The sequence below is a fragment of the Thalassophryne amazonica genome, chromosome 13, assembly GCF_902500255.1.
Source record: "Thalassophryne amazonica chromosome 13, fThaAma1.1, whole genome shotgun sequence".
In the NCBI taxonomy this organism is placed as follows: domain Eukaryota; kingdom Metazoa; phylum Chordata; class Actinopteri; order Batrachoidiformes; family Batrachoididae; genus Thalassophryne; species Thalassophryne amazonica.
In genome coordinates this window covers 62,137,198-62,152,481 of record NC_047115.1, presented here as the reverse complement: position 1 = coordinate 62,152,481, position 15,284 = coordinate 62,137,198, and the positions used below count along the sequence as shown (strand labels likewise).

The following is a 15,284-nucleotide window of genomic DNA, read 5'->3' as shown; positions in this document are numbered from 1 at the left end:
GAGGAGCGGATGAGGGGCACGGTGAGCACAGAGTGGAAAAACAACACAAACTAAACTGTGGTGCTGCTTTTATTTCCATGGAGCTGTATGTGAGTACTAGAGAGCGCAGTCCTAATACTGCACACTAAACGAAAACGTCCCTCGTGGACAGCAGCACGACGCCTCCTAACCGGGCAAAATATTGAAGTACCCAGATGTTAATCCATTTTCAATGGAGGTTCACGACTGAATATACTCAGAAAAATGCTTGCAAAATACGTGTTAAAATGCCATTTTGACCTGGATATGCAGCAAGTAAAATTAAATTATATTAAATTATGTCAGGAAAGTATTAAACTTACTCTGACACTCACACATTCCCAAATGTTAGTGTTGAAAGTTACATGGATTTGCGCTGTGCTGCTTGGCGGTGGCTTTTCAGTCGTGTGACTATCCGAGAAATTGTGGAAGAGGTGGGCATCATTTTTTGGAGTCCAGCATGTCCTGAGACTTCAACACGGAGGTGCTTTTTCTCCGCCATCAGCAGCTTCGGCACGAATTTCACCGCCACTCTTTTCATGGCCAAATGTTATGTCACAGTGGAATGTGCCGAAAATCTGCTGACGTCCACCTCTTACGCAATTTCTGGGATAGTTACGCGAAGGTCCCTTATCACCACAGTGTTCACTTTGGAAATGACCTGGCCATTTCAGCATGTTGATGGCCGACCGGAGCGTGGCTCGCTCTCCACCGTTGTGTGGACGTCTTTAAACCGGTTGTACCACTCCTTAATCTCTGTGATGCCCATAGGATCGTCACAGAAAGCCATCTGAATCTTCCGAATGGTTTCCACCTGGCTGTCACCCAGTTTCTGGCAAAATTTGATGCTGCGCTGCTCCAGTCGTTCCGTCTTTTTCCTTGCAATGAAGCATTTGTGTGAGTACTATACACTTCCTCAAACAAATGCTGCTTGCCAGCAACTGACGCAATCGGCAGGCGTGAAAAAGTTCACACATGCGCACGAAGGTTCAAGGTTGACTCATGCAAGCACACGTGATTCAAATCCATCAGGTTTTTGCAAAAAATAAAAAGGTCTGATACTTTTCTAACAGACCTCGTATATATATATATAATATTTTTACACAATTATCCTTTGTTGACCGAGTTTCATTCATGAAGTCAGTGGTGTGGGTACACATCTCTGTGTGTGGGCGTGACTGAGCGGCACAGCACGGGTCATTATAATCTCATTATTTTAAGGTGCCAATTAAAAAAAAAAAAAAAAAAATACCCAGTCTTGTCTAACAATTTTAATCACTAACGACAAGTATTTTAAGTAGACATTGGTCTAGCAGTGGAAAATATCAACTAGATATAAGTGAATAGTTAATGGTCTGTGTCATCAGGCGACACAGGTACGGCAGGAAACATACAGCTGTTTATCATACAAATATCACGGACAAAGTTACAAGAATAACCAAAACCACTTACTTATGGAAGGAAATATTGTCACCCTTGTTCCTCCGTTTGTGGCTTTGCCAACATGCGCAGCTTTCCGGCATAATCCACCTGTTTCTTGATGAGACTAAGTGAACTTCTATGCACGCAAATCACTAACTTGCCTGGAATTAAAATGGCGATCACGTCTCCTCACGGCTCAGTGCTGCTGCGCTCTCGAGTTCTTATATACAGCTCCATGTTTATTTCTCTCTGGACTGTTTTGACGTTACGTCCTGTTCACACTGTGTGCACGTGTCGGTGACAGTTATACTGAATTTATGAGGTGAAATAAATTGGTCAGAATTCCTTAAAATGAGAATATATGAATGAACAGAATAAAAAATCACATGTGTGTTTAAAAAAAAAAAAAAAACCCTGATGTGTAGAAACTCTGCAGTGATGTTCAGAAGCAGAAATCACATAAAGGAGCTGAGAACTCTGAACTTTAACAGGCTGAGATATTTACTTTAGATGACTTAGTGTAGTTGTTTAATGTTCAAGCACAAAATGTGACTGAGGAGGAGAAAAAAAGGAAATGAATTCTATAGTCAGAATAAAAATACAAGCTGCTGATTTTTATTTTTCAAAATTATTAGGCTGCAGCTCTGCGTTTCATTCATTTCAAAGTAACTTACCGCTTATTATTTTCAAAAGTCACTAGTCAAATAATGATAATCCTACTCACAACACCCCATAGTGACAACATGAAAAAAGTTTTGTTTTTTAGTTGAAATTTCTGCAAATTTATTAAAAATGAAAAACTAGTAAATCACGTACACGTAAGTATTCACACTAGGGATGGGGCGGCTAGTCGTAATAGTCAACTACGACTAGCTGGCATCCGAGTAGTTGACTATTTTTTATTAGTCAGCTAGTTGAAAGCCATTTATTAAGTTCATTTAACCCTTAAAAGAATAGGCCTGCTTAAGCTACCACCACTCCCTCACTCAATGAAGAAAGTGGGTGAACCTTGGCAGGTGAATTAGTCATCTTAAATGGGTCGTCTTTGTCTAATAATGAATACAGGTATTGTCTTCATGCTATTGCTGTTTTTTCTGTTTGTGATTTTGTGCTTATATTTGTTAAAATAAATGTCACATTTGAGTTTCACCATGAAGAATTGAAATTGGCTTAATTTATTCAATGTCAAATTTAGTTGCGGACTAGTCGATGACGAATGCTACTTGACTAGTCAACGAATGATTTTCATTAGTTGCCCCAACCCGAATTCACACCCTTTGCTCAATACTTTGTTGATGCACCTTTTGCAGCAATTACAACCTCAAGTCTTCTTGAATATGGTGACACAAGCTTGGCACACCTATCTTTGGGCAGTTTTGCCCCTTCCTCTTTGTAGCACCTCTCAAGCTTTATTTGGTTGGATGGGTAGTCTCTGTGCACAGCCATTTTCAGATCTCCAGAGATGTTCAGTCAGATTCAAGTCTGGGGTCTGGCTGGGCCACTCACGGACATTCAGAGTTGTTCTGAAGCCACTCCTTTGATATCTTGGCTGTGTGCTTAGGGTCATTGTCCTGCTGAAAGACAAACTGCTGCCCCAGTCTGAGGTCAAGAGCGCTCTGGAGCAGGTTTTAATCCAGGATGTCTCTACATTACTGCATTCATCTTTTCCTCAATCCTGACTAGTCTCCCAGTTCCTGCCACTGAAAAATATCCCCACAGCATGATGCTGCCACCACCATGCTTCACTGTAGGGATGGATGGTGCCTGGTTTCCTTCGGGTGCCTTTTGGAAAACTCCAGGCAGGCTGCCATGTGCCTTTTATGAAGGAGTATCTTCCATCTGGCCACACTACCATACAGGCCTAATTGGTGGATTGCTGTGGAGATGTTTGTCCTTCTGGAATGTTCTCCTCTTTCCACAGAAGAATGCTGGAGCTCTAACAGAGTGACCATCAGGTTCTTGGTCGCCTCTCTGACCAGGGTCCTTCTCCCCCGATCGCTCAGTTTAGCTCTAGGAAGAGTCCTGGTGGATCCGAACTCCTTCCATTTATGGATGATGGAGGCCACTGTGCTTATTGGGACCTTCAAAGCAGCAGAAATGTTTCTGTATCCTTCCTCAGATTATGCCTCAAGACAATCCTGTTTTGGAGGTCTACAGACAATTCTTTTGACGTAGTGTTTGGCTTGTGCTCTGACATGCACTCTCAACTGTGGGAACTTATGTAGAGAGGTGTGTGTGCTTTTCCAAATCATGTCCAGTCAACTGAATTTACCCCAGGTGGACTCAGATTAACTGTAGAAACATCTCGAGGATGATCAGTGGAAACAGAATGCACCTGAGCTCAATTTTGAGCTTTATGGCAAAGGCTGTGAATACTTATGTATGTGTGATTTCTTAGGGTTTTGTTTTTTTTTGTTTTTTTTTTAATTTTTAATAAATTTGCAAAAATCTCCAAACCTTTTTTCAAATTGCCATTATGGGGTATTGTTTGTACAATTTTGGGGGGAAAAATTAATTTCATCCCTTTTGGAATTAGGCTGTAACATAACAAAATGTGTAAAACGTGAAGCGCTGTGAATACTTTCTGGATGCACTGTATATCCATTTTTTTTTCTTTTTTTTTCTCCAATTTTTATTTATGCAGTTTTCAAGAACAATAGGAACAAATTGAGAACACTCACACACCCATTAGAGAGAGAAAAGAAAGGGGGGGGGGCGACGGTAGGGTTACATTATGGTCGAGAGCATGCGGTTTTATACATGAGTCTTATAGGTTAACCATTTCTTCCACCTTTGGTTAAAAATTGGTACTTGCAGCCTTGAATGGTGAGTACCGTATTTTCCGGACTATAAGTCGCACTTTTTTACATGTTTTGGCCGGGGGTGCGACCTATACTCCGGTGCGACTTATAAATGAAAAATATACCGGTAGGATCTCAATTAATTTACTGTAACAAAACAATTTTACGTGACAGAGTCGATCTATGTTTTAAAATGGCCACCAGAAAAGGAAATGCAATGCATCATGGACACTGTAGTATGGCGGCCGTCCTATAAGTCACGCTGGTCGCGATAACCAATCAGAGAACAACGTTGGACGCGTATTCCTCACCTCACCCACAGCGTGTGAAGCTGACGAATACGGTGCTTGCTGTTATTCCGGCATGGCGAACAAAACAGCTTCAACCCTTGGATATCAGTGTGAGCAGAGTGTTTAAGTTGACGCTGAGAGCTGCGTGGGAGCACCGGGTGAGCGACGGCGGAGGATTAGTGTGTGCACTTGGAAGGAGCTGGCGTCGAAGATTGTGAATAGCGTTTGAAGCAGACGAACATGGTGTTTATTCCGGGACGGCTAACAAAACAGCTTCAACCCTTGGATATCAGTGTGAGCAGAGTTGACGCTGAGAGCTGCATGGGAGCACTGAGCGACGACGGAGGATTAGCGTCTGCACTTGGAAGGAGCTGGATCGACAACGCTGGGTGGTCATGAGCTGCGCAGGTAGGTGCTGCATGGTTCGGCTCGCAATGTGGTCCGCAAAATACAAACATATCTGTAGGTAAAATGCAGCTCACGAGAGGGCACTCAAGGCTTGTGTGACTGTTCCTGCGACTTCTGACTACCATAGAAAAATAAAAATTTCAATGTTACTGATAACTTAACAAGACAACGGAGAAGGCCCGAAAAAATGCCACCAAAAAGAAAATCATACTCTGCAGATTGTAAGTTACGACTGGTGAAATATGCATCTGAAAACGGTAGCCGTCACAATATTATCATCTGAACTTTTCATGTTAAGTTAACATACCTGTATGTCCATGGGACTTATAGTCCAGTGCAACTTATTTATGGTTTATTTTTCTTTATAATGATAAAGTGGCTGGTGCGACTTATACTCCGGTGCGAATTATTTATGGTTTATTTTTCTTTATAATGGATAAAGTGGCTGGTGCGACTTATAGTCCGGAAAATACGGTAATTCTTTCCATCTCAAAGATTCCCTCCATAATCTCTTTCCATTGCATCAGTGTTAAAGTGGTGTTTCTCAGCCAGTTCTTTGTGATGGTTTTCTTGCTTGCAATCAACATCACTTTGTAAAGATAAATATCTTCTGCCCGTAAAACCTTCTCAGAGGTTAAACCCAAGTACATACTCTGAAAGTCATTAGGAATCTTGTAGCCGAGTATATCCTCCATTTCTTTAGCTATGGATTTCCAAAAGGGTCTGAGAATAGGGCATGTCCAAAAAATATGAGAATGACCGGCACTCGAACTACCACAGAGTCTCCAGCACTGTTGAGGAGATTTGAGCTGCTTACTTTTGATAAGTGGTGAAATAAAATATCTTATTATATTTTTCCAGCCGAATTCCCTCCATTGTCTAGAGGCGGTTGTAGTATGCTGGAAAAGGCAGACAGAATGCCAATCATCCTCTGACAAATTGAGTTGTAACTCAGATTCCCACTTTTTTTGACATACATTGAGTCAGTTCCATTGGAGTTTTGCAAACATTTATACAATTTGGAAATAATTTTTGAAGGCAATGTTCTATATGCACCAGTTATCATCTCAATTAATTCACTGCTTTCTTGTGAAAGATGAGGCCTAATTTCAGAGTTATAAAAATGTCTTAATTGAAAATATCTAAATAAGTCAGTGTCATCTAGGGCAAACTCCTTTTTTAAATGGGAAAAAGATTTAAAAACTCTTCCTTTGATTAATGTGGTCACGGCTGTGATTCCCCTATCAATCCACCTTTTGAATGTACAGTCTAGTTGACCACTTCTAAAGTTGGGAGAAAGAGAAGGCCATGTCAATAATTTACTGTCTCCTTCTAATTTGAATTTGTTTATTGTATCCCACCAAATTTTAATAGAGAATTCAATTATTGGATTCTTTTCTTTGGGCTGTGGGCTGACTTTGTCACCCAGTCTTGATTGAGGTATACATGTGTCATAATTAGTTTCGATACTTTTCCATTTAGAACTAAATTCCGGAGAACACCAAAAAACAATATATCTTAATTGGGCTGCTAGAAAAAATTCTTTAAAATTTGGAAGGGCGAGTCCTCCTTTATTTTTACCCAGTTGGAGGGTTTTATACCTCACCCTAGGTTTTGCTCCCTTCCAAATAAAACTGCTCACTAGTTTGTCCCATTTTACAAATTGTGTATCTGGTATTTGGATTGGTAAAGAGATGAAAAGATATAATAGACGGGGCAAAACATTCATTTTAATTGCCTCAATTCTGGAACTAAAGTCCAAAATTGAGTTTGTCCATTTTGTCAAGTCTCTGTATATTACCTCATTTATTTTGTCGTAGTTAGCCTCAAATAATGTTTTATCTTCTCTGGTCAGATAAATCCCTAAATATTTGATTTGTTCTGAGTCCCAATTAAGATTATATTTTTGTCTGATATATTCAACTGGTTTGTAATTGATACAGAGAACCTGAGTCTTAGTAATATTTAATTTGTAACCTGATTTTCTTCCATAATCTTTTAGGGTTTTTATCAGGTTGGGAAATGTTTGATCAGGATTTCGGAGATATACTATTATGTCATCCGCAAAAAGACTTAGTTTTTGCTCTTCTTTAGATACCGTTACTCCTTTCAATTGGGTTGTTTGTCGTACGTGTTGGGCTAAGGGCTCAATAAATAAGGCAAAGAGAGCAGGGCTTAAACAACAACCCTGTCTAGTGCCCCTAAAAAGCTCAAATCTCTCTGTCAAGTCACCATTTATTTTAATTCTTGCCATTGGTTTATAATATAGGGCTTGTATGCACTTAATAATATCGTTACAGAATCCGAATCTTTTCGACTGCAAATAAGAATCTCCAACATACTCTATCAAATGCCTTTTCAGCGTCAAGGCTTACTAAGGCTAATGGTATATTTTGTTTCTTGGCCTCATGAATTATGTGTAGAGTACGTCGAATATTGTCTTGAGTTTGCCTTCCTTTTATAAATCCTGTCTGGTCTTCGTCTATTATATCAGGAAGGAAAGTCTCTATTCTTCTTGTTATTATGGAAGTAAATAATTTATAGTCTACATTCAATATAGAAATTGGGCGATATGACTCACAGTATTCCTTATTTCTCTTTTCTTTTAGTATAACTGATATGACTGTGTCTCTCCATGATGAAGGACATTTTGCGTGTTTAAGTGTCCAATTAAATGAGTCTAACATTAAGGGAGTTAAGTCGTCTTTAAAAACTTTGTACCATTCGTTAGGATAACCATCACTCCCTGGAGTTTTATTACTTTTTAACGTATTAATTGTCTCGTCCAGTTCTTCCTTAGTTATGGGTCTAGATAGTGTCTTATTCTGAGTTGTACCTATGTTGGGGAGGTCTAATTTAGCCAAGAAATCCTCAACTTCTTTTCCATCTACTTGATCTGGTTGATCATATAGAGATTTAAAATAGATTTGAAAGATTTTTTTTAATTTCTTCTGGTTCACTGTTAATTTCTCTAGTATGTGGATCTCGGATCTTATAGATCACATTTCTCAATTTTTGAGATCTTAAACGTTTTGCCAATAATCTTGTCGCTTTCGGGCCTGATTCGTAAAAGGTTTGTTTAATGAATTTTAATTTTCTCCCTATTTCTTCTTTCGCCAGATTTGACAGTTGGTATCTTATATCTTTTAGGCATTTAGCTAAGGTTTCACTTTTGTCGAAATGTTGTTTTTTTTTTCATATTCCCTCAATTTTTCTTCTAATTTGGTCTGATTAAGAACTTTCATTTTGTTAATATGAGCCGTTCTAGAAATCAAATTGCCTCGCATAACAGCTTTGACAGTGTCCCATATTATTATGGGCTCTGTTTGGTCATCTTTAACTATAATGCAATCTTGAATTTCTTTTTTAATTTCTTGTACAACCTTTTCATTACTGAGGATGTTTGTGTTCATCTTCCATAATGTTGTCCTGTTTTGTTTCTTTAAATGGATTGTTAAATGTATAGAATTATGATCTGATATATCTGCTACTCCTATTCTGCAGTCTTTAACTCTGTGTGTATCAACGGTGTTCATTAAGAAAAAGTCAATCCGGGAGTGCACCTTATGAGCTGCTGAGTAATGGGTATAGTCTTTGTCTTGGGGGTGAAGATCTCTCCACACGTCTATAAGTGCCGCCTCCGCTATTAACTTTTTAAGATTTTTTGTTCTATTATTTTTATATATTTTGGTGCTAGTTGAATCCTTGGCATGGTTTAGGACAGTATTCCAATCCCCTCCACTTATTAGTATACCCTCGGTCTTTGTAGTGATCTTGTTATATAATAATTGAAAAAATTTCTGATCTCCTTCTGGGGGTGCATATACGTTAACTAAAGTGACAATGACATTATCAATCTTTCCTTTGACCATCACATATCTCCCATCTTTATCACAGTCTTCCTCCATCAGTTCAAAATTTACAGAGTTAGTTATAAGAGTGATTACTCCTCTTCTTCTGTTATTTTTATAGGAGCAAAAAAGAGTTTTTGTAGCCCATCTTTTTAAATTTCTCATGTTCTACTTTTGACAGGTGGGTTTCTTGGAGGAAAATCACCTGCGCTTTGTACCTTCTTATGTTTGTTAATAGTCTGCTCCTCTTAATTGGATTACCAAGGCCGTTTATATTAATTGAAACTATTTTTAATTCACTCCCCCCGCTCATATAAGCTGTATATCATAATAATAAGCCCCACACTAAAACTGAACCTTAGAACAAGAACAACAAGAACATAATTATTTAAACAGAAAAAATTATAATAATACTTCTGACTTCCATCCGGTGGATTATATATCTCTTCCACCTCGACCCCGTTGGAAGGTCCAGAGCTAATCTCCCCGAAGTGGGAGTGCCCTATACAAGGTTTGAGTGACATAAACATCTCAAACCTGAGTGTCCAACGTTATAGCGCCATCTCCTGGTGTCCTCTCTCCAATTCCAAAGTTTGAGGGGGCCGCCGAATTTATATGTTTAGCTATCTGAGGAAAATAGCTTCTTATTAATCTCGTTCCTCGTCGTTTCTTTGGAACTCCTTCAGCTTGTCCTTTGCTCTTCGCGCTGCTGCTGACGCATCTTCTTTTGACTTCTGCCCCACATACTGCCACCCCTGGAGTTTTTGAAGCCAGAATTGCGCGTCTTCTTTATTTGCGGCGGGAACCTCCACCTCAAACCCGCGTCTCCTCAGCTCGAGCCCGGCTTCTCGCGCCGTACTGTATGTTCGCACACCGTCGACCCAGTGGATACGTATGCTTGTATATGGAGTTTGAAAGCGTATTCCCCGCTCCTTCAACGCCTTCTTTACCTGCTGGTATTCCTTGCGCTTTTGAACCGTCTCCAATGCGTAATCGTGATCAAAAAAGACACTTGTACCGTTAGACTGGATTCTCTTTTTCCATGCTTCTTTGAGGATCATTTCTTTAGTGGTGAATTCCTGGAAATTAACTATAATGGTTCTTGGGAAAGCACTGGGACGCTTTGCTGGGATGCGGTGCGCACGCTGTATTTTTAAATCCAGGTCTGTCGATAACTGTAACTCTCGTTTTAGAAAATCTGAGATAAATTGTACCATTGATTTCGGGCGTTCCCGCTCGTCTACTCCAAAGATCCTGATGTTGTTTCTGTGGGATCTCGACTCCAATTCAGTTAGTTTGTCTTGAAGCCGCCTTTGTCGCTTCAAACTCTCGGTCATAGCTTGGGTCAGATCTAGTGTCGCGTCCTCCACACATCCCACTCGGGTCTCCGCTTCCTCCACTCTTTCTGACAGACCTCTCACATCCTCAGTCATTGAATCGAGTTTGCCGCTCAATTCTTGCTGTAAGATGTTGATATCTTTTCTCACTCTTTCGTTATCCTGTTTCAGCTCAGTTTTGAGCGACTCAATGGCACTAAGTAGGTCGTTCGCAGTTGTATTATCGGTGAGCTAGCGCTATTAGCTTGTTCTGCTGCGCTGCTAGTTTTCGAAGACGAGGCGTGTCTGTCACGTGATTTGGACATTTTCAGGTCTTCTTTGCCTCTCTTCTCTTTTTAACCCACCTTCTGCGAGTTTAACAATCTGTTTTAATTCTCTAATTCCGAGTTTATGGTGGTGAAATGCTATAAAAGCAGGAGAGCGAACACCAAGCATGTCCTGTCCCTACGCCATGACACCGGAAGTCCTATATCCATTTTTATTCAATTAATTGTACAGCCCTACTCTGTTCTGTACATTGGCATATGTTCTTGGAATGCTTTATTGTGGAGTATTATGAGTGTGATGCTAGATAACATAATCCAGCTTGCTTATGCAGAATTTCAAGAAAATACTGACTTGATGTATCATGGGTGAAGTAGTCTTTGCACCAGTGTCATTCTGCAGTGTATCCGCACACAGGCATTCCATCCCAATGTGACATAAACTGTATCCATAATATATGGTAAACCCGGGTACACTGAACTTGAAATTGTAAATATAATGCATATTTTTGAATGTTCGAGATTTCAACTACGTTGTTCCCTTTCAAATCTGATTCCCGATACTGAACTGTACATAGTTTTGTAGGTTCAGTAAAGCAACATTTGTTCTCGACTTTGGTGTGCCAATAAGAATCAAGAACATTAAACACACTCTTGGAGTACCTAGATCCCAATCCGGTTAATGGATTATTTTCTGCAGTGTTTTGCAGTCTGGTGTGATTCAGAAAGAAACAGCAAGATTTCTTCAGTCTCCCATCTTATTACTTTTAGACCTTAAAAAAAAAATTTCCTTTTTGTGCAACAATCTGCATGAGAGATGTGCTTCGTTCCAGTCCAAATTAGAAACAGATGGCATTGCAGACTGGATTGTGACATACTGCTTTCGGGTTTAATTGATTATTTGATTGACCGTAATTATTGGTTATTGCTGTGTCCTAATGCTCTTCTCTCCTTGCATGTTGCAGTATTATGCACTTCAGATTCTGGAAACGGTTATCAAAACAAGATGGAAGATACTTCCCAGGAACCAGTGTGAAGGTAAATGTGTAGTTTGTGACATTGCCACTTTACTATTTATAAAAAAAAAGCTGAAATTATGTCAATACCTTCTGTTGTGATTTATTTTATGTATACCCATAAAAGGTAGGTATCGCTTGAATTCATTTAGTAGATTATAGACTTTGAACTTCATCACACTTTAGTTTTAGACAGCTGTACAGTGCTTAAAGAAGTAGATATGAATTCAGGCTGTCATAGGAGCCAGGTGTTTGTATTTGTTTGGATGTACTCATTAACGAAACTTTGAAAAGGAAAAGAAGGATCGTTGCACTTGAACATTCCATTTTCACTTTCTGGTGTGGCAGAATGCACTTCTTTTGGTTGACAGGGATAAATTGAGCTGTAAATGCACAGTAAAGCACGTATAGACTGCAGGAGAAACACTTGTCCTCAGAAACCAGCATTAGTATTTATTGTGTCACCTAATACTTACATTATTTGAGTCGTTATTGGTTGCTGTTTTTTTTAAGCATGTTATATCCATGCACACAAAAATTTGTGACTGATGGGATCACCCTATCTGTCTGTCTGTGAGTGTTGTACATACAACTGCTCATGTTGGCATGTTAATCTAAAAATGAGATGTGGTCAGTTGCAGAGCTGATACTTTACCATCTATCACCAGAAAGTGTTTGTGAGTTAAACACCTCAAACTAATGGTGCGTTTACACATGAGCAAGACACGTTCCAAATGTCATTTTTCTGTAATTCGTGACACATTCCTGACATTCTTAACGTGACTTAACGCAGCTGAATAGGTTTCTTAATAGTGCGTCTTGGTGCGTGATATTCTTGATATTCGTGGAGCATGTTTTTGCCTGTCAAAAAATCTTCCACGAATGTCACACACCATCCTCATTTAATCTCACGTCGTGGAGGCTGCAACTGAGCGTGTTGATCTGTCTTGATGAGTAGTGATCCTTAGAACGTGACAACGTTCGTAGTGGTTCCTGTGATGGTTCTTGGAGCCCAAACTGTCACACGTTGTTACGAAGTGACACGGAAACTGTCAAGTTTCGACATGACTTGTAACGCGGCGTCACATTTCACTGCGCGCCATGACAAATCAGTTTTCTGTCACGTGCGCACAATTAAACTCGGCTCCACAGCGTTCAGTTTGATGCAGTATGCCGAAGAGGAACAGTGACGCGAAGTCAGCCAAGTGTCATTCCACAGTTCCTGCTGAAGCTCCTCAGGACGCTCCTGCAGGTGTTCCACCTGCTGTTATTGAGCGGGAGGACGAGTCTGAGCCAGAGGAACCAGAGGAGCGAGAGGAGACTCACGTGCAGCCAGACATCTCTGCACCTCCTCCAGTCCGGCGGAGGAAGAAGCGTGCGCACAGTTAAACCCTCCTGCAGACAATTACTAAAGAATGGAAAGAGGTACAAACAAACGTTTTTTTTTCTGATGATAAAGGAAAGTCTGAAGTTTCTTTTGGTATGTTTGTTGTTGACATGGACATAGAACTCAATTTTCTATGGGTCTTGAAAAAACACTCAAATGCTGAAAAATCATGGCACTGGGATGTTCTGAACTTTGAAAATGGCTGGCACTCAATGAGTTAATCGTAACGCGTGGTAACAGGTTGCAGCAGTTCCTGAGGACACCTGACACCTCTGCCCCAAATCATCACATTAGTGATCAGTGGCCAAGAATGTATATTTCGTGGCATTCGTGACTTGTCGTTATGTGTAAACGCAGCTTAAGTCTAAAGTACGAGTACATGCACTCTGTTTATCTGCATGTATCGTCACTAGTCACATACAGTTAAGTGGCTGTTTTCCACTGTGCACGCTCTCTGACAAGTGGTGCTAAACAGTTAACTTGCCAGAAAACCTTTTGCTTCCATTTCTTTCCTCATACCACAGTACTGTGTGCTGGGTGCACTCTAGTTTAAAGGTAAGGACATTTGCCACTTTTTGATGACTACTTTCTTGGCCAGGTCACCCTTGTGAAAGAGGTCTCGAACTCAATGGGATTTTATCTAGTTAAATAAAGGTGGTTATTATTTTTTAATATCCCCATGCCTAATTCAATGAATTTATATTGTGCCAATTCACAACAAAGTCGCCCCTAAGTGCTTCACATGGGTAAAGTCTAACCTTACTAAGCACATAGCTGACAGTGGTAAGGTTTTTATCTCTGCTTGAGGTAAAAACCTCAAGCAGACTACACTCAGAGAGGTGACCCACTGTGTAGGCCATTCTAACAGTAACAGAAAGTTTAAAACAAAATGTAGACAAGAACAGCACGCAAAATACAGTCCAGAACAAATCGGCTTCTAAAAAGTTGCAATTTTAAGTTAATGTGAAGTCTCATAGGTCAGCAGCATCGGGCTGTCTTGAGCAAGTGAGTGGTTGTCCAGTGGTCCAGCAGGTGGTGACAAAAACCCAGGTCCCAGGTCCTGTTTTGGTGACAGCACCTCAGACAGAAAGAGAGCAGAATCAGCCGGCCAGAGCTAATGGCACCTAAAGCATTAGTCCCGAGTTGTAAACCAAGAGAGAAGCACAAAGGTTACTAATGGTCACCGGCAGCTAGTCCTTTGCTTCGCAAACAGACCATGCATTTAGATATAATGAGGCTGAGACCTGCTCCACTGTTAACAACACAGTTTAAAGGGAGAGGAAAAAATTGTTTTATACTATGCAAATATGCTAGCCCTATGAAAGGGAAAACAGATGAGTTTTTAATCTGGACTTTAATTGCTCCAGAGAATTGGGCTGTTGTATCTCAGCAGGCACATTGTTCCACAGAACAGACACACAGTAAGCGAAAGGTCTGCGGCCTGCCTACTTCTTTTTAACCTTAAGGTGCACTGACACGTGCACAACTTTGATTCACGCACTTGTACAACCTGTGTCATGCAGGAGAGTAAACTCGTCTTTAATGGGTGTAGACTGAACGTGAGAGGGACGCCAGCGCGTGCAATTGTGCAAAAAGAATTTTGAAATGTTCAAAAAATCCTTCACACATAAATGTCCTGCTGCATGGTGCTATCTGCTCACCAACACAACGTGCAGCTCGTCAAGTGGCGTAAAGAAGAAGTGAACAGAGCGAGTGGTTGCGTCAGCGGATCACATCAGAGTGCAGCTGGTGAATCAAAGTCATGCACGTGTCAGTGCACCGTTAGGAAAACACATCCTGCATCCCGAGAATGCAGAATGCAGGCCAGTACGTACGGTTTAATTGGGTTGACCAGGTAGAGAGGTGTTAGTCCATGACTAGGGATGGGTATCATTACGATTTTATCGATACCATTATCGATTCCGCTTATCAATCCGATTCCTTATCGATTCCCTTATCGATACCTCTTGTGAATTTTTTGTGTACTAAAAGTAGGCTTTACAGGTTTTCTATGTCAGCGGGTCAAAGAGCTTTTTCTTAATGTGCACCCTCTCTGTGGAACAGTCTTCCTGCAACCATGAGGCAGTCCGAGTCCAAGGACATTTTTAAGTCGAGACTTAAAACCTGTTTTTAGTCGATTGTAGTTTATTGTCTGTATTGCAACATTTGTAAAGAGGCGTCATTTTATTTAAAGCGGCAATTCATTTTGAAGTTATTAATTCCGACCGGACTCTGTCTCGGCAGAGAGCCGCGCAGTGTTTGGGGCTGTGCCAAAACGGAGGACGATTCTCATTTCTTGACTACAACAAAACAAGAGTCCCGGTTAGTGACTTTAATACACACAAAAGTGACTCATGATATTTTAATGACTTTGAGAGGGGTTAAAAAGCGGACTTACCGTTTCTGTAGAACAGCGAATCAAAGAACCAACAAGCCAGTGGATCGAAGCATTGCTTCATTGATTCACGCTTCAAACTGGAGTCATGCTGCA

General features: G+C 40.4%; 1 protein-coding gene across 1 annotated transcript in view; it reads left to right on the top strand.

The window, feature by feature from the left end:
* Positions 1-15,284, top strand: part of LOC117522780 (exportin-1) — a 98,319-nt gene that overhangs the window by 45,882 nt on the left and 37,153 nt on the right. Inside the window, exon 4 of the mRNA XM_034184167.1 lies at positions 11,356-11,428. Coding sequence (XP_034040058.1) covers positions 11,356-11,428 — 73 coding nt within the window. The remainder of the gene's footprint in view (positions 1-11,355; positions 11,429-15,284) is intronic.